This window comes from Calonectris borealis, chromosome 7 (assembly GCF_964195595.1).
Source record: "Calonectris borealis chromosome 7, bCalBor7.hap1.2, whole genome shotgun sequence".
Taxonomy (NCBI): Eukaryota; Metazoa; Chordata; class Aves; order Procellariiformes; family Procellariidae; genus Calonectris; species Calonectris borealis.
In genome coordinates this window covers 32,670,959-32,690,050 of record NC_134318.1, presented here as the reverse complement: position 1 = coordinate 32,690,050, position 19,092 = coordinate 32,670,959, and the positions used below count along the sequence as shown (strand labels likewise).

Below are 19,092 nucleotides of genomic sequence, written 5' to 3'. Positions count from 1 at the left end.
ACTAACACCCAAACTATACAGCATCTTTGGGTCTATCAGTAAATATCAAACCATCTGTTGTACCTAAATATCTCTTCACATCAGAGACACTTAAAAAAAGAAAGTTATCTGAATTCAATTATCCATTCAGATCATCTCTACCCAGTTTTAACTGAGGAGATGAACTCTAAGGGAAGCTTGGGGGAAAAAAAAAGTGTATGTGTGTGTAGAATGACTCTGGGAATTTTAGAGGCAATTTGCCTGGTTCTGTTTGCTTGGTTATACCATGGCCCAAATGCAGAATGAGAAGCTGGATGCTGCTTTGCAACATCCATTCCAGTCCCACTAATATCTTCTTAGATTTTCCTCTTTGTGTTGCCGAGAGATTCAGTAGACCTAAGAGCACAATGGATATCTCAATTTTACCATCAGGTATTTAGCTACCATCTTGTGATCACATTATTTTTCCTAACTAATGCTTTGGTATTTTAGAGGGCTTTTCAGAGAAACAGGTCACTTTAAATGCCACAGAAAGGAGCTCCAGTTGATAATAATAACACTTCTTCCAGACTTAATTAGAACTCATGCAAAGTACTAAACTCTTCATATATATATGTGTGTCTGTGTGTGTGTATGTGCATGTGTGTGAGCAAAATCAGTAGCCTAAATACCAAAGGCCGTAAAAAGGGTGTAGCTGAGAGACAAGAAATGGATGAATCTCATGCCCTTGCTTCGCAGAGTCCTGGGGATTCAGTGCCAGTTCAGCAAAACACCCACCTCGCTCCGAGTCCGAGCGATCCGAGGAAATGGTAGATCCAATGCTGTCCATTCGTATTCGCTCTATCTCCTGAGGACCCTGTAGTTGTTCCAGTCTTCTCTTTAGGAATCTTTGTTCTCGTTCCAGGTTCTCAAGCTGGTGTTGGCTTCTCCTCTCAGCCTCTTCAAGTTTCTGACATGATCAAATACGACTCAATAATCAGTTTCATCCTTTTCTCCTTCCCTCCCACCTCCACTGCCCAGCCACCTGCTTTGCTTAGATGTTCCCAGGTCCCAGAAGGATTTAAGCTGCAAAAGAGCTCTGAACCAAGCTGCCTTGCAGTCTCCAAGAACAATGCCATCTCCTCACATCTTTTTCACCTCCCAAGTCCTGATAAATCATACACATTAGTATAAAAAGTCTCTGAAGACAGAGCCTCTCCAGGGGAAACGTTTTGAATTGTAGCAGTTTGTGGGTCATTCCACATGGGTTCAGCCACTTGCATTACCAAATCTGTCCACGAAGGGGCCTCAATTCCTTTAACCAAAGCAGTTCAGGGTTTGTTATGATCCACTGTAACATAAAAACGTGCCCTGGGAGTTCTGTGCTCCTTGCTGCATGGTTTAGTAGGATTTCTCAGAAACAGTTTTCTATTCAGTAAGCGATTTACATAACCTACTACAGATTTCTTTGATCACAGCTGGGAAATCTACCAGGGCACTGTTCTTTGTTTCCTACAACAAGCGCATTGCGTAAGGAGGAGTCATTTCAGGCTAACTCTGTCCCTTCGGCAGTGCTTTTTCTCCTTCACCACCCATCCTCCCTCCTGCTATCCTGACCTGTGACAAAGTATTTCAGCCTCTTCCAGATACTGACAATGCTGCATTTTCTTTTCATGCTTCGCTTTGCCAAAAGTGAATCTAGAAGAGCGCTGGGCTAGCTGGCAGGTTCACACGTGAAACCCCAGCAAGCCAACCCTGTCTCACACTCTTGTGGTTTGTGCTAATGCTTCGGCAGGGGAAACTCACTAGCACATCAGAAAAAAAGCTGCATTTCCCATCAAAATGCAGTCATTCAACAGTAGGTGTGTTTTTCTTCAAAGAGAGGCAGCTGTCAACGAATGATCACAATACAGAACAAGACCCCTGCTCTCCAAATCAATCATTTCCGTAGTTAACGGAGTTCATTATGGACTCTTCTAACACTGTGGCTTGTAGCAATGATAAATGATTAACCAAGGGGGCAAGGCTTGCTTGCTTTTTTTTTTTTTTTTTAAAAAAAAAAAAAAGGTGTTCGTCTCTTTCAACAGAGTTACCTCTAGGCAGCAAGGGTGAGCAATTGAACTGCGCTTCCCAACAGCCCAGACTGAAAGCAGCTGGGAAAAGCAGCTCTTACCTTGATATGTGCTTTGGCTTTGTTGAGCAGCCCAAGCGTTGTGTGCCTGGTGCAGTCTGGTCCTAGCGGTATCAGAACTTTTAAGCGTTCTAGACACAGGCGGAGGTGAGCTCGGCTGCAAGGGGAGAAGAGGAGGATCAGAGCTATGCTTTCAGAAAGGGAATGTAATTTCCTTCTCTACTTCCTTCCTACAAGGCAGTTTTCGTGTTTCCCTCTTTCCAAACATCACAAGATTCCCCACAGGTACCAGGACAGGCTGCCACTAAACTATTTACACTGCAAACATCAGCTGCTCACCAATACTTGCATTATTGCTAACCTTTGACAGACACTGTTTATTTTCTTGCTGTCTAATCTGACTCATCTGGATGAACTTTGTGCAGGGGCAAGGCACACAAGCAAATGGTACAAGTATCTCGTGGGTTTCCTCTCTCTCAGCTATTTGCTGTGTGTTTTGCTGAGAAGAACTTTTGTGAAAGCAGTTTCGAATGACTGCTACCTCCTGCACACTTGTGCATTGCTGGCTCAGGGACATGTACTATGAACTCATCTAAGCACTGTCTTTTTGCACAAAATTAAGAAGATCAATGAGAAAAATGGTCAGCCCAAAACACCAAACAACCCCCGCTGGCAGTTAAAGGAGCTAGAGGGATGGTAGTTCCCAAGAACTGCACTCTTACTCCTTCCTGGGCGCAGGTCTGAAATGCTGCTGGGGGTGCAAGGTCTGTGGGAACAAGAGAACGCTAGACCTTCCCCTGGGCAGTCTTCTGACCTTGGCTCACGTCTACAAAGACAGGCTCAAGCATGACCGTGTGGTTGATGATACGAGCCATTTTCTGCAGCATATGGAAACATGTTCTGGGGAAAATGGTTCAGGCAGCAGTGGCAAAGCACATCGTCCTCGGGCTGCACAGGAAAACTGTTCCCGCTGTCTCCTCCTCTGTATCACGTATGCAGGAATGAACAGCAGATTTATGGAAAACTATCAAGTGTGGGTTGCCTTTTTCCCCTCCCTCTCTCTTTCCCAGACGTTAATGATTTATGTCCAAACTTGTCATCCCAATCAATAACACAATGACATCAGCTCCACCATTCACATGCAAGAAACACCGGTGCAAAAGAGTCCTGAAAGCCTATCCCAGCCCCTGCTCATGCACAAAGAAATTGAATCTTAGCCTGATCCATCTCAATGCAGGGGAAGGGAAGAAGGGAAAAAAAAAAAAAAAAAAGAAAAAAAAGAAAAAAGGGCATGGACAGTTCATTTCCATTTGTTTTTCAAATTCACTACTGCGCCCAGTTTGAAAGGGGTGGGGGAGAGGAGTCTGTAATCAGGCAATTATGTCAGTGACAAGCAAGGATGATTAAGGGTGGAAGGGTCAGGGGTTTTGCTGATGAACTGTCAGCGCAGGGGAGTGTTCACTAGTGGTGCTGTAGCTGTGAGCTCCTCACTGTTTCTATTATAAATCTCTTTACAAAGGGTCCATCATTCTGTCTCAAGAACAGCCACAGGGCTGCAAATGACCAGCAAGGGCCTTGAAGAACACATGTTTTTCATTAAATATTAACAACCAGAGGGGTGGGGAAAGGGAAATCATAATCCAAAAATCAAACTGACACATCAATCTCATCTTTTACTTCTCAGCTTGCTCTAGGGCAAACCCCACTGACATTAAACCCACATGGCTGACACAGGGGGATTTTTTCTACCTGGAAGGCCATTTTCAACGTAGAGCTTGATCAACAGGAGTTGTGTGCACCCACCACAGGTGTTTGCCCAGTGTCCCATGATGACCTGTAGGGCCAGCAATGAAAAAGCATTGCGGGTTCACACTGGCACTATAGTTCATGTCATCCTATGGGAGACTGGCCACTGACTTCTTGCAGCTAGAGAAAGAAAGAGGAGGAGGATCTTGTGGTTAAAGACATTTTGGGTTTTGAACCCATTTTTGGCTATGCCACGTATTTCCTGAGTGGCCACAGAGGCAAGTCACCGAGTCAGAGCACAGCCATCAAGCTGCAGCAGAGAGCAGCACGTCTCTCTTCACAGCGTGAGCGCGAGCACCAGCCATACACTTCACCTACGGGATCAGCCCAAGTTAAAAATGCAGCTCAAGCAGAGCTAAAGATGTGCGCACAGATCTGGGGGCTGAGGAGAGGGGCTGGTTCCACCTAACAGGGGACTTGTTACACAGCACCTGCTACAGGTAGGGAGACTCCCCCCTGCCCTGCTGGGCAAGGGCAGCTCCCAGCCCATGGTGAAAACTGAATTATTTGTGCAACAGAAAACAAGTTTGCGGAATCAACATCTAACCAGTGTCAAATTGGTATCACGGTCCACTCCTGAATGCAAAGAGAAATGGACAACACAGCCTGAGCTTTGGGCTGAGTCTCAGCACTGGAGGTTTTACTGGGGAAGGCGCTGAACCAGGAACTGCGATTCCTGGAACCAGCGATCAGCTTCGGGCAGGAGCGAGCACGGGCTGGATTGCTGAGACAGCGGTTAAAAGGACGGCACTGATCTGCCACGTCAAAAGCTAGGTTATGTGCAGACTCCATGAGATCAACCGTGTTAAGCACCTGAAAGCTGTATGCAGAGATCCAGCCACGTAATAAAACCCTGGACACTTCCCGTTGTGCCCCAGGACCACAGTGGATCAAAGAAGGTTACTGTGCTCTGCAGGCCCTGACAAGGGCAGGGAGAGGACAAGCAGTCAGAGGGTCTGTCCCCTGAGGACTCTGGACAAGCTGGCAGAGAGTTACTTCCCCAGCACGTGTGACCCCAAAGGGGACATTCCCCCAGTTCTGGATCCCCACATTGGCCCTTAAAGCCCAGAAGATTGGCCCAGGCTCACGCAGATGGTTTTCAGAGAAGCCACTCCTGCCAGCGGCTCTGCTGGCTGGCCACCAAAGTCCGTGGCCCGCAGCAGGGATGATGGCCTCTGCCGGCACACCAGGCATCAGGAGGGGACACCTGCCTGCGACAGAGGGTGTGAGCGCGAGCTGATAAGCTCAAGATGGCACATTGCACGGCTCGGGCACCGAGCACACTGCAGGGGCAGGTGGCGTTGGCTGAGCCGAGGCAGGTTTGGAAGAGGTTTGACCAAAGCAATCGCTTACGTGCTGCTGGTGGATTTCTCCCTTATTTTGCACTCAGAGCTGAGCCACACTGAGTTTTGATGCCACTGCAAATGTAAGTACACTTATATCTCCAACCACAGCCTAACCGAGGGAAATACACAGGGCTTTACATTAGCATACAGAAGCGGGCCAGCCTCGGTGCGCAGGCTGGTGCAGACCGGGGACAGCCAGGCCCCGGTGCAGCTGGGATAACGAAGAGCAACCAAGCCCACAAACTGTCCTGGCACATGAGTGCGTTGCTTTCCTTCAGAGAGACCAAATCAAACAGCTTCCCCAGCTTTCTTCCCTCTGCAGTGGTCGATACCTTGCCTTTTTATTCTTATAATCTAACCCAGTCACAGTTCCTGACCTCTCTCAACTTCCAACAGCTCAAGCAGACCATGATGGGTTCTTACACCACAGAGCACACAGGCAGGTCTGACGCACTGATGGGTGGCTTCAGTAAAACCCGGAAATAAAACTCCAGAGCTCAAAAGCATCACAGCAAACTTAGCTAAAAGACCATTTCAGAGAGAAAGCAATCACAAACCTATTAATCTTTCTTATCAAGTCCTGTACCTGGACAGCTGTACCTGGACAGCTGTAATCCCACGGGTCAGGCCATATGAATGTCCTTTGCCCTTGTTTACCTGGACTCAGTTGCAACGTGGCTTTGACAACGCTGCAGGCTCTTGTATTCAATGAAAATACCAGCATTGTGCAGGCTCCAGACAGAGCCAGACGGCTTTCCATGTAAACCACTGGATTATGCCAATATTTGACGCATCTGCCAATATCTGGAAAAACAAGTCTAAATGCCCATATTGTTATATAACAGAGAAACAACTCGGGCTTGGCGCGAAGGGCTGCTGCCTCTCGCTGCCTTGATCCAGGGGAAGACTGAGGATGACAGAAGAATTCCAGTTTCAGCCAAGGCCGAAGCCTTTGCACGCTAGCTGCAGGGGAGACGGGAGAAGCTGGAGCCCTTTATCCTGCCTAAGTGGCCTTGGAAAAAATCAGGCTCTTACAGCAGCATCCTGAGCACACGGTAGGTGCTGGATGTGCTGAAGAAGGAATCTATGGAGGACTTGAAAGGAGGGGGCTCTCCTCTTTCCCAAGAGATCAGCCCGGTGCCCCCCTCCTGCTCAGCCTAATGAGGGGGAAGACTCCTGTTTGAGATTCCCATGTGGGGCATCAGGGTGGCCAGAAAAGGAGCAAAGCACCTAAGAGGCTTCGGAAAACCAGAGCCTAGCACGCACCTCTCTGTCCCAAAGAGCTGAGGACAACCTTTTATCCTGTTCCACCTGGCAACTCCGGCTAGGACAGAGCGCCTCTGCCGCTTCTGCTTCCTCCCATGTGCAGTGCCAGCAGAAGCTTAGAAACAAGTTCCTCACGGATGTGGAGGGCAAACAGAGCGAGGATGCCCTCTCTTCTCTGCCAGGAGCTGCTGTGGGAAAAGGTACGTCAGCCCCTAAACAGACAGACCAGAAGACTGAAGCAGAAGGGGGATGAGCAAGCCCAGCAGCCCCATAGCCCTGCCAGCTCCACTGCTGCCCACTGGGCACGTGCGGTTCTCCCCCCTTTCACTTTGTGCCTGTGCGAGAGCTTCTGACTGTATTTGGGTTATCTACTTCTACTCCCCCCAGCTCCCCTCCAAGCATGAGCCCCCAGGCCCCCTGTCCTGAGCCTCTATCAGAGGGGAGCCTGGCCCTGGCTCCGTGCAGTCTCTCCTTGCACTTGGCTCTGCCTGGCTGCAGAGGGCTGTAATTTCACAGCCTGCTCTCCTCTCCAGCTCCCAATGACATCATCCACTCTGATTATATAAAGCACGGAGAGGAAGCCTTTATTTATGCGTGCTTTTTGCTCATAGCTTCAGCTGTCTCACTGTACAACACGCACCCAAATCCCACTGCAGGAACTGGGCTCCCTTTTGCTGGATCAAAACTGCAATGCAGAAAAAGGTGTGGGTGCAAAAAAATTTCCCCATTTCCTTCCCCCACTCCTCTGAGGACATTTTTGAGGGGTTTGGGCAGCAATCAACCTACCCGACCACTCTGCACCAGAGCAAGCTGGGCACAAAGCCACCAGCCTCTTCCCTGCCTGGGGAGTCCCCAGAGCTGAGGGATCTGTGGTGGCAGCTCCAAGCCTTACATCCGCTGGTCACAAAGGGGCCGCACAGGGGCTAGAAACCTACCTACCCTACCCGCCCTGCGAGGGCCAGCCCAGGGCTGGAAGGCCACCAGCAGCTTCCCTCCCTTGGTCCTGGTGGGCTCAGCCAAACCTCTGTGCACCCTCTGCCGAGTGGGTGATCTCCCCAGCTCCATCCTCCTCTTGCGAACGTTGCGGCAATGGCTGTGGGCAGGACCATCAAGGAGCCATCCCTGAATGTAAACATCCCTGGAGAGCCTCAGCTTCTTTGCTAGGACAGGTTTTGGGTTTGTGTTTGTTTTTTTTTTTTTTCCCCCGCTTCCACCATGGGCAGAAGTGATGGAAACTGAGCCAAGAAACTTCCTCTGCTGAGGAGCCAGTCAAACACACGTGCACACTCGGCTCTGAAGCAGCAGGTTTACCAGATTCAGCACTAACCCCTAGTCAGACGCTGATAGACTTTGCTGAATCAAGGCCTGAACATCTGCAAAACACACACACGTACAGACACAGACACACACACACGCTCTTCCCATCTTTAAAAGATCAAGCCTCCCTCCCAGCAGGAAGTGACCAACTCGCCTCCAGCAGCATTTCAAAATGCTGAATTCTGATTTTTGTATGTTGAAAGAAGGGAGCATCTGAGGGAAAAGAAAAGCATTTCCCAGATATTTTTGTACTATGCCTGCAGGTCTATAGGGCTTGAATTCAACAGCGGATTTAAGCATGTGCTTAACATTAGGAATATGCTCAAGTCCCACTGAGGATAAATCAGACACTTGATCTCCAAGAGATGTTAAAAAACCAGAACCAAACTAAACAAGAACCACCAAAAGAATCAGCAGAAGGAAGATCCTAACACAGAAAAGGACATTATCATCCTTCCCCTCTGCCCTCCTCTTCCCTCTACACCTTTTCAAAGTTGAGTCTAATTTAACCCTGGAATTAGAAACCACCAATTTTGTTTGGGTTTCAGAGCCAATAGATTTGCTTAAAAAATTCAGGAGGGATCACTGGTTAAAGAAAGCAATTCCTGGAGAAACGCAAGTGACCCCACATCAATAATTCATTGGACGAGAATGATTTTGAGATAAAAGTAATGAGAAACACATGCAAAAACCACGGGGCAAGGAAAATGGGAGAAAATATGGTTTCCTTCTAAAAGCAATTCACAGGTCAGAGGCGTGCTTATCTCTAACAGCCATCACACAACTTGATGTTTTTTCCTTACTCTAGTCTCTAACCCACAGCCCAGCCCTCTGTAACGGTATCTACCCCCTGCTTTGCTGAACCTTGTCTTCAGCGAAGGAAGAGGTCTCACCAAGCACCTGGATCAGGAATGGCAAGGCAGCCGGGCGCTGGGGGCCGAGCCGGTGCCTCCTCTGCTGCAGAGCGTTACGCAATTGCTGCGAGCCCTCCAGCCACGCGCAATAAAGCTGCGGTGGCATCCAGCCAGCCTGCAATAAACACACTCACACCCGCTCACCCCAGTTCCACAGGACACCAGAGACGAGACACATGTTTTAGAAGGAAATCTGGCTCAGAAATACGCAGTTAGAAGTTACTATTCTCCACCTGAGCTGTGAAATCATTCAGAACAAGCCCTGCTTTCTGATTTTAAATCAGGTTTCTTCTCACAATTATTTATTTTCCTGCGTTTGCTCCCAGTTGAAAGGGACACGTGCTCATTTGCCTCTTTGTTTCCAGTCAATTTCTACCGATGGCTCCCTGGCATGCAGGAGTATTTGTATTGCAAATGCTAATAAAATGTACCACGAAAAAGTAATTGGAAAAAAAAAAAGCCTTTAGATCTTTAAATTTTTTTAAGGCTTTCTATCTTTTAAAATAAACAAAGAAATGAAAATTTAGGACCGACAATAAAAAGACTTGACAACGTCTTTAAATAGGAATTTAAAGGAACAAAAAAGTTCTATGAGCAACATTTTCAGCCTGATCTTAACTGTACCAGATCTGTCTGCAAAAGTTAAAGATCAACATGCACCCAACGGTATTCTCAAATCAAGGGCAGATGAAAAACAAACCACAAATGAAGAGACCTATGAATAAACAATAGTAAGAACAATAATAGTAATAAAAACAAAAAAACAAGGCAATGCAGTTTTTCAAAGTCACACAAATCAATGCACGTCTGCCTGGTGACAAGCTACATAACAGGGAGATAACTGGTGGTACAGTGCTCAAGAAAGCAGCATCCCGATTCAAGCCCATAAGCCGAAATGAAACACAAACAGCAATGTATTGATGCACTCTGCAACAGCAGCATTTTGTCCAAAGGCCACCTCAGTCACAAAACCAAGACAAGGTATACTGGGAAAGGAAGCATCTTACCAAACAACTGAAATACTTGGAAAAAAAGGCCAGTTTTGTAGCATACAAACCCTTCTCCACATCTGCAACAGAAGCTGCAAGCCTTAAGGTAAGCATAAAGCAAGGATTTTAACTTAAAATATACTGCCCACACTCTCCATTGTAAACTTTGAAAGAGGCTGTCCTACAAACCCTACCCTGACTGTCCGCGAGCTCTGCATGGCCTTCCACTGCAGAGCTAGCATATGGCCAAGTGCAACCCCATAGGCACACAGAAATTACTTCTGCCCCCAGCTCTTCTAGATGGGAAGACTCACCACTGATTTCAACTTTGGAAGAGCTTCAGGCTCTTGGCAAACAGAGGCTGCAAGACCAACAAACCTTGTGCCAAGTGGTCTGTTGCCACCACTGATCCGTTCCAACATGGGTCTTTCTAAGCTGCTACTGCAGTCTGGAGGGAGACACGCTCTCCCCACCTCTCTCTGTCACACAACTGTCAAGGTGTCTCTCTTTCCTGAGATCCCTCTAAGTATGAAACTGAATGTTATTGAGAGGACTCTCCTAATTTCATTACAATTTTGAAAGCAAATGAATTCCTTCAAAGCTTTCCAAAATCAAAAAAGAGGAACAAAGGGACAGAGGGAGGGGAAATCAGGCAGTTTCCAACCCCTTGGTGAAATATGGGAGATCTGGCTGAAACATCTGGCTTTCCTGCAGGACAGGTGTCTCCTGGGCTGCAATATGGTGAAATAATAGACACTTTTGGCTATATCTCCCAAAGGTTGTTCAGTCTGTCCACACTGTGCAGACATTCAGTGTAAATCATGTCCAGTGGGTGCAGGGGTTGGCCTACAAACATCTTGAGCTACGTGGACACGATTCAAGGCCGCAGCACTGCAGACACAGCTGCACGTGGACAGGACACCTTTGGAAGACTCAGGGTCCTACTCTCATCTCAGAGAGGGCACTTCAGGGAGCAGGACTGCTCTCATCTCACACTGAGTCTCTACTACCTTCCTTTTCACTCTGACCAGCACTGCAAAGGCTGGACTGTTCGCTCTGCTCTGCTATCACTAGCCATCATCCGTCAGCCTGCCCGGGTTTTTGTTTCTGTCCCCTTCTCTGACAATCTACTGGCTTGGAAACTCTTTGGAACAAGAATACAGTTGCCAAATGCACGGATATCTGAACAGGATCCTGTGACTGCACTCAGAAATCCTAAATCAAGCAGATCCCAAACAATTAGACTAAAGCAACATTAAGATTCTGAAGCTGAAGTGATATATCTGGGGCTATTTTTATTCACACAGTAACTTCTGGGCCTTTGGGTCCTGTTTCTTGCATATCTAGAAGTTTTTCTCTTTGAAGTAGAGGGCTAGAATACAGAAGCTTCATTTAAATGAATAAAATAAAAAAAGAGACCATCTGTAATCCCATGACTTCCAAACCTAGGATGCTTAAAGGAATGGCAAAAAAATTTGAATACTGATGCTCACAGTAATAAAAATGATACCATTTTGGAAGGTGCCTCCTCCTGAATGAACTCACAGCTGTTCAGTAACCTGACTGCTCATCCTTTCCTAACCCCTTTGATCTTCAGAGGCACCAATGAGACAGACTACTTCAACTCAGTAGAGAAAGATCAAATATAACAGCCTGTGTTTCACAATGAAAAGGTGATGAGAGCAGGATAGGTGGCCATCTGCCCAGGAGAGGTATGGAGTCAATCAATGCCAGGCATTTTCCCTTGCCCCTTCATTTTCATCCAGTTCTAGCACTGAGCTCTCCGTGCCCGTTCATCAGTTTCTCTTCCCTCCTCCCAGCTCCTCTATGGCTTTCTGCCTTTCTTTGAAAGCAATTCGGACAGTTGTTAAGAGATGTCAAATAGCAACAGATGCTCTGGAGCAGAGGCTATTATTATTATTTATCAAAGTTAATCTCCCCCTGAAGTTATATATTGAGGATCTACTGTTATTGATCTTGGCCATTAGCCATAAAGTATTTTAATCCCCGCTGAATATAATTAACTGAACTTTACTGTAGCACAATACATAATGTTACCAGCTAAACCCCTTTTAGGCTAAGCTGTGCTTGTAACAGTATGCTAAACCCTGTAGCCATCACAGGCCGTAAATGATCTACATCACATTCCCCTTCTGTCCGAAAAACAGAGCCTAGCTGCCGCTGGTACAGTCACATCTAGGTACCTCTTGCACACGATCAGTCAGCACCAACTTTTCAATCATGCTCACTGCCGACCATGCAGGCATCTCAGTTTTGCTACCCTGGCAGTAAGATACGGTTACAATCCCGCATTTGGCTATCAGGGAACATGCAAAGCAAACCGTAAACATCAATGTGCAACCCAGGCCAGTTAATTATAAAGCCCCGACTAGCCCAGTCTAATAAAAACTCCGTCTTTGTTAAAAGGTGGTTAAAAATAGACCTGCTCTTTAAATAGCCAATGGAGTCCTATGCCCTCGTTCTCACTAATACCATTATAATCATCCTTCTAGGGATACGCAGCGCGCTCACAGCCGCAAAGTCTGGCGACGCTGCTCCAACCAGCACAGCATCCTCCTCCACACCACCAACATGCCTGCAAAGCAGCTGTGCCATTCATCAGAAACCTGCCTCGCAGAACAGGAGGCAGTAACCTGCTTTGCTTCGACCTATGGATTTTCAGCTTTACTGCTAGAATTAGGTCACCAGCAAAGATAGCCAAGACTTTCCAAACTCACCAGCTATTCTTGATTATTCTGTTCAGAGGTTTCCTGGCTAAACACCGTGCCTTTGAAAAGAAATGAGGTGGTATTTCAGGCTCCTGCAAGGTTTCTGCAGTAAGACACCGAGAAGCAGGGATGCTCTCACCCCATAATCCTTAACTGCCTCTAAAACTGTCAGGCAATGGGAAGAGCTCTCCAGTTCGGATCTACTACCATTGAGTCCTTGCAGCCTCTCAAGGAGAAATCAAAGACGGTACACACCAGAAAACAGATGAATTAGCAGGGATCTGCAGAGACCCTTGAAGGCCACCTGCCTGCACTGAGACTGCAAGAACCTGAGATATTAGGCAGCTTCCCACCAGGCAGCCGGAGAGTGCCCCTGGGCCGCTCTCCTGGCTACAGCGGAAAAGCTACCCAGTGTCCACAGGGTGTCACTGTAAAGGACAGCAGTAAAGGCACAGACAGTACTTCAAATCAGAGCCTCTGTTTCTTCGTAATACTACTGAAAGAGACCCTGGACGTTGGTGCCTACTAAATATAGTCAGGTTTTAAACTAGTAACGCCACTAACCAGTTGAAAGAAGCAAGCACTTGCTTTGTAAGATGGACGTTTGTCCATCAGTGAAAGAGTAAAGCATGCTACCAACTTGTTGGTATTTGGGAAAACATATTTCCTGTTTTCAAAATAATGAGCGGAGAATATGCTGATATCAAGAACGCATTCTGGTACTAGACGTTATTTTTGTCATTAACACAATTTTTTAAATTACACAGATAAGCTATTGCTAATAAAAGATATTTTTACTGTTCATTAAGATAGGACAGAGTTTTTCCACCCCATACATTTCTTTTCTGGAGCTATATTCCAGTTTCCTCACCTCATGGAAGAAAATCATAACTCCTAATGAAAAAATATTCTAAGAATGTGACCCTTTGGAATACTTGTTTACACAAAATCTTTTATGCCAGAAGGAAAGCATGTGCTCTTCATCTAATACCTCTTCACACTGTCAGAAATATTTAAGGAGTCATCAAATATCTACTCTACCTTTCAGGTATAGAGGGCATGCATCTGGAACAAAGGAAGCGGTGCATGTAACTTCACTTTGTAAAATTATTTTAAATTTAACCTCAGACTTCCCAGGAAAAAGGAATTACCAGCCAAGGTCTCTATCAGATGTATGCTTGCAAAAAAGCACTAGGAAGGAGAACTTAAGAGATCCTAGCACTATTTTTCCTATTGGATATGGATTTTTGCACACAAAGAACAGTAATACTGTATTTCAAAAGTCTAGGAGTTAGCTAATGTTACGTGACAAACAGTTTTAACTCAAGTTAACTATATATGTTACTCAGCAGGGGAACCTGAACAGAGAAGCGCAGCTCCCAGCACTGTGACAGCGGATGAGTAATGTCCTGATCTCATACATACAGAGGTAACAGGAAAGAAAGGGTTTTTGAAAGGAGTACCAAAGAGTGTGAAAACACATCTTGTTTCTGCTTAACTGATGTGATGTGCTAATACAAACTCATTGTCAATACAGTTCTTCCAAAGAGGAGCAGGGTTTATCTCCTAGAAAATTAAAACAATGTAAACTTCAGGCGAAAAAAAACAACAATGAAACAAACCACCTGTCTTACCTTTCCCTTTAACTCCCCTTGACACCTTCCTTGCATTTTCTTTCTCTCCTCTGGGCACGTGTGAAGGCCAGGAGATGTAAGACTGCTCAAACCTCAAAGAGGGAAAAAGCATGAAGCTGGCCACTTAGAAACCATTTCCTTGGGCAGGAAGCAAGACAAAATGTATCCATAAGACCTGAAAATTGCTTGACTTTTTTCAGCTCAACTACAAAACTCCTAGTGCTTCCAACAGGGCTCAAAAAGTCATTATATTAAGCACCAGACATTCTACCTAGTGAACCCTTGATCAGCTGGAGAAGATCATTACGACCCTTGCCTGGGTCAGCAATGACACAAATGGATACAATTCTAATTCCCCCAAACCAAGAACAGCTGTAGTTGAGTAAGCTAACATTTGTGGGAGGATTAGCTGCCTTATGCTCGCTCTGTATTCTCCCAGCAGGAAAAGGGTTAGGATCCCACCTGGGAACAAACCAAACACTGTTCACAGTTTGTTTTGGAAAGGAAAATAATTTAAAAAAAAAAAAAAAAAAGGGAGAGGAGCTGGAACGCCTAGTCCTCTAGGTTTGGTGTAAACTGGTTTCCATTTGCTCAACTATCAGGACAACATTAAGAAAACAACCACACCAGCTTACAGAAATACCTGCAGTGGCACTGCATTATAATAATCACAGTCACACCCCTCCCCCCCTGTTATTTTGTAGTGCTTATGTCCTTCACAGAGCCTCGTGAATTTAGGCAAGATAAATTACTGCTTCACGGTCAGATATTTTCTGTACAGCGTCCCATCCTGGGATCACTCCTTACTGGTATCAAAAATCACTGGTGTTAAAAATAATAATAATTAAAACCCAAGAAAAACAACAACAAAAATTTTCACCACAAACGTTCACTTGGGGAGAGGCTGCGGTGAGTCTCCTCATTAGGAGAGCCAAACGGCAAACCAGAAGCACGGATCTCTCGACTTCCCGAGTGCTGTGCTAGCCAGCAGCCTGCAGAGTTTGCATGCGCTTTCAGGAAGGGCGAAGCAGCAACCAAACGGAGCTGGCATTTCAACTCTCTCCGCAAGCAGGAAAGGGTTATGCAGCAGGCAAGACCTTTACGTGAGAGTCAGGAGACCTGTCTGCAGACAGCTTGCATGACCTCAGGTAAATTCCTTGAGGAACTGAAGCACGCACCGCTCATCCACAAAATGGAGCTAATCCTAATTCCTTCACGGAGTACTGCACAGCTAAATCCACTCTTGGTTTTCAGGTGCTCATGTAGCTCAGCAATGACACTGGTATGTGAAGTGCCTAGAGAGCAGGACACTTCGGGAAGCTAATTCATTCAGCTTTCTTTGCTAGTTAATAATGCCCAGAGTACAAGATGACCACATTTCTCAAAATGGATCAATAACCCCTCACTGCTCCCCCCCAAATATGCAGCGAAAACTATCTGAGGTCCCTTCTTACCGCTGTCCCAAGAAATTCCCAAGATGGAATTTCAGCAAAGTTCAAAGGAGTTTAGTCTGAATCAGGACCACAAGATGAAGGCTGTATTGTTGACTTTGCAATCCAGCAGTCATAAAACTTTTTATTTCTTTAAAATCTTTGATTTCTGATGTCCTGCTGTTAATCCCATGTGTCCAAAAGATTATGACTTAGGCCCCATAAAAAAAAAAAACAAACCAGAGTAGCTCAGACATCACATGGTTTAAAAAACCAAACATAAACACCTACATATGATGCTTCCTCTCCTTTCTGTTTTTTAAATACGTAGGTTACACTGGCTCATACACTGGTTTTATGTGGGGGATAGTAAACCCTTCATTCTGGGTGCTGGGATTTGAGAATCACAGAGTATCACCAGAATCGTAGTGGAGATTACAAGAGCTGGCAAGATTAATCATATTTTTCACTTTAAATAACAGAACAGTTTTAACAAATTCTCCTTTAAAAAGGAGGAAAAAAAGCTTTTAAGAAACTCATGCAATTTGCTTTCCCTGGATGGCTGAGGGGAAGGGCAAGGCAGCACTGTCGGCACAAGACCCGAGAGCCAGCTTGGAGGGCTTATGGAAGTCCCTTACTTCCGTACAACGGCTTTCCACTCCGACTACTGCTAACCATTTACAATGTGCCCAACCCACAGTATAACCCCCTTCCCCCTCTCCTCTTTCCCCACCACATGTATTTTTCTCAGAGATCACTAAGAAAAAAAACCACAACTCAAAGAAACTTCAAGAGGTACTCGACTCCAGAGGGCCTTCGCATGTTTTCCTGAAGTACATGACACCAGATACAAGATTCCCTTCTCCCCTTTGCAATCCCTTCACCCCCCCGCCATGTCCTTTTTCCAGTGAACACCAAGCCTGTAAGCTGCTTTTCCAAGCCAAGAGAAGTTTAAAAGAGGTCACGCCACAGAGAACAGGCTCTGCGCATTTCCTAAGAGGGTCATATTACGTAGAATATCCACGGGAGACAAAGTGTTCCCATCCGGTTTCCCACTTTTGGCATCAAAGTTGCTTTTCTGGGTAGATGAAGCGGCAAACACATGCACTGGGAAAAGGAAAGATGAATATTCCCCCTCCCCCCCAATTTCCTTATCTCAGCCAGAATTCCTCGGCACACTTCTAGGGTCTAACGGAGTAATTCTTGCTATGAAAGCTGATTGCTATATTCAGTGTTTGGGACTCTCCCCCTCACTCACACAGAGGCACTCAACTTTGGAGGGCTTTTTTCCTCCCTTAGAACAACGCTGAAATGATTTTCTTCTTAGTTAGACATTAGGAAGAACTTTCTAGTGGTAACAACAGTTTATCATTAGGGCAATAGGGTGCACTGCCTCCCCGGGCAATCCTGCTGTCAAAGGCTTTTAAGGCCATGCTAGATCGGCAACTACCAGGAAAGGTTTAGACAGAGCTTATCCTGCCTTGGGGTGAGGGGACAGACTAAAGGAGCGCTGCAGGCCCCCATTTTTGACAACTTCACAAAACACCACGTTGGTCTGAAGGGTGCAGTTTCTTGCCCTCCTTTAGGCACAGGGCCCGAGCCAGCTGCAGGGGCAGCGTGCTGAGTCTCTGCAAAGCGAAGGGGAATTTTGCCTCTCTGAGCTATGATCCTGGTGACAGAGCGAACGATCTGCTCCAGAGTGGCAGTTGTAGCAGCTGCATGCAGCTGGAAAAGGGCAGTAATGCCACGTGTGTGGGAGCAGGTAGGCAAAGTAAAAGGGAAGATCCTGAGGCATCTGCAAGGCACAGTTTCCACTACCAGAATGAGACAATCCCCTACTCTGCGAGTTGGCGAGGAAAGGACAGGAGCAAAGCAAACAACAGGAGGGGCTGCAGGGAAGAGGAACCCCCACCCCAAGCCGCTGAAACCAGTTACACCCCAGTCACCCCCCAGCGAGCTTCTCTGTATGCAGTTATGCAGCTGCAAACATGGAAAAGAGCAGCTCTGAGTAGCACCAGGATCCAGTCTATGAGAAACACTGGAAATAAACACAGATCAAAGGGAAACACCAAGCTGTATACACAGCTGGTGCTGTCTTCCCCCGTTAAAAAGAGACGGGCACGTAGATTTTAACTGCAAGCTCTTTGTGTGTGCTTGCACGTAACTGTGTGCATCTGTGCAAACGCGAGTACTCACCCCACATTCGGCCTCTTGACGTTACCAAAGTGTAGCTAATGAATGGTATTTTCCGAGCTGTGTGGAAGGTTCCCATACAGCTGGGCAAAATCAGACTGGGTAACCCACAAGTCAACTGACCCCATGGAACAAGGCCAAATAGGTGGGAATAAAAGACATGGGAGATACAAAGCAACTCCTTTTTAACCCCCGATTTCCATAATAAACCTGCTACACAGTTCCCCCTTTCAGAATAACTCATTTGAAGAATTTCACTGAGTTTCCAGAAGGAGCAGAACACTTCCCATTTAAGGGCTGGACTTTGGCCATGTGAAATTACAGAGAATTACCCCAAGTGTTCAACAGATTGTGTCTTTAAGTAGCACTAGAAAGTCCCTCCTGGGAGGAAAACATGGAGGACACATCACCCAGAACTTCCTCATAGGTCTGAGATAGCTGGAGCAATCCCTCCTGCACAGTCCAGCTCTGAGCCAAAAGAGCAGAGGAATGCACTGTGGTAGCAGATGGAAGTGCTGGCAGGTGTCTCTTCTCAGGTCCTGAGACACTCTTGGCTGACCAGGCTCTTCTTCAAGGCTGGGGACAGCCACGGTGGGATCCTCAGGGCTGACCTCATCTCTGAACCCTCCTGTTCTGTTCCTTTTCTCTCCTGGAAGATCTACCCATACACAAATAAGCAGCAAAATCAAGTCTGGCATCAACTTCCTTTTCCTTTCCACATATCCCCTCTGATAGGCATGTGGCTTTTTCAGCTTTCACGCTCGTAGAAGGGTCCTTGCTCTTTCTCTACAAATATACCTGCTTATTTACATGAAGAGTGACGTCTATCAAATGCCCTTCTTTCGTTGTTGCATTATTCACTGTCCTGGACAGTAAGCCATTTGGTGCAGGAACCCTTGGCACCGCTCTCCAAATGACTAGGCACAACTACACTAGAGACAAGCAGGGGGAGCAACAAGCGCCCAAGTGAAGGAGCAAGTGTTCATTTGAGAGTCATTAAGAGCTGTGCTTCTAAATGATTCAGATGCTTTTAGAGATTCCACCCTAGCTTAGCAACCAGTCAACTCAGAGATAGCAGGCTGCACTTGACTTTATAAGCATGACTAAGTTTTGTGCAGCTGTTTACTACCTACCATGATAAAAAACACACCCTTATCATACAAACTGTTATCAGCCTGGACCATGCGTGAACCCGCTGATACCATTCACAGAGTCTATTTCTATGAAAGTAACTGCATTTCAAGCTCACGTCCTGTTTCCACTGGAGGTTTCAGCACGTAAGCTTTTTTATATCAATTTCTGTTATGCCTCCTTCTTTCCCTCAGCCTCTCCTGGACAGAAACCCCTGTACAGGCAATTACAAGATCACTATGCAACTG

General features: G+C 46.3%; 1 protein-coding gene across 14 annotated transcripts in view; it reads right to left on the bottom strand.

The window, feature by feature from the left end:
- Window positions 1-19,092, bottom strand: part of MXI1 (MAX interactor 1, dimerization protein) — a 57,932-nt gene that overhangs the window by 2,491 nt on the left and 36,349 nt on the right. For 10 of the 14 annotated variants that reach the window (XM_075155015.1, XM_075155017.1, XM_075155018.1 and 7 more), the window contains 2 exons: window positions 2,132-2,246; window positions 757-928 (listed from right to left, as the gene is read on the bottom strand). In XM_075155015.1, the coding sequence (XP_075011116.1) occupies window positions 757-928; window positions 2,132-2,246 (287 nt within the window). Of the gene's footprint in view, window positions 1-756; window positions 929-2,131; window positions 2,247-3,838; window positions 14,023-17,716; window positions 18,372-19,092 lie in introns of those variants that run through there. The other 4 variants (XR_012674346.1, XR_012674347.1, XR_012674344.1 and 1 more) reach the window with 4 other exon arrangements.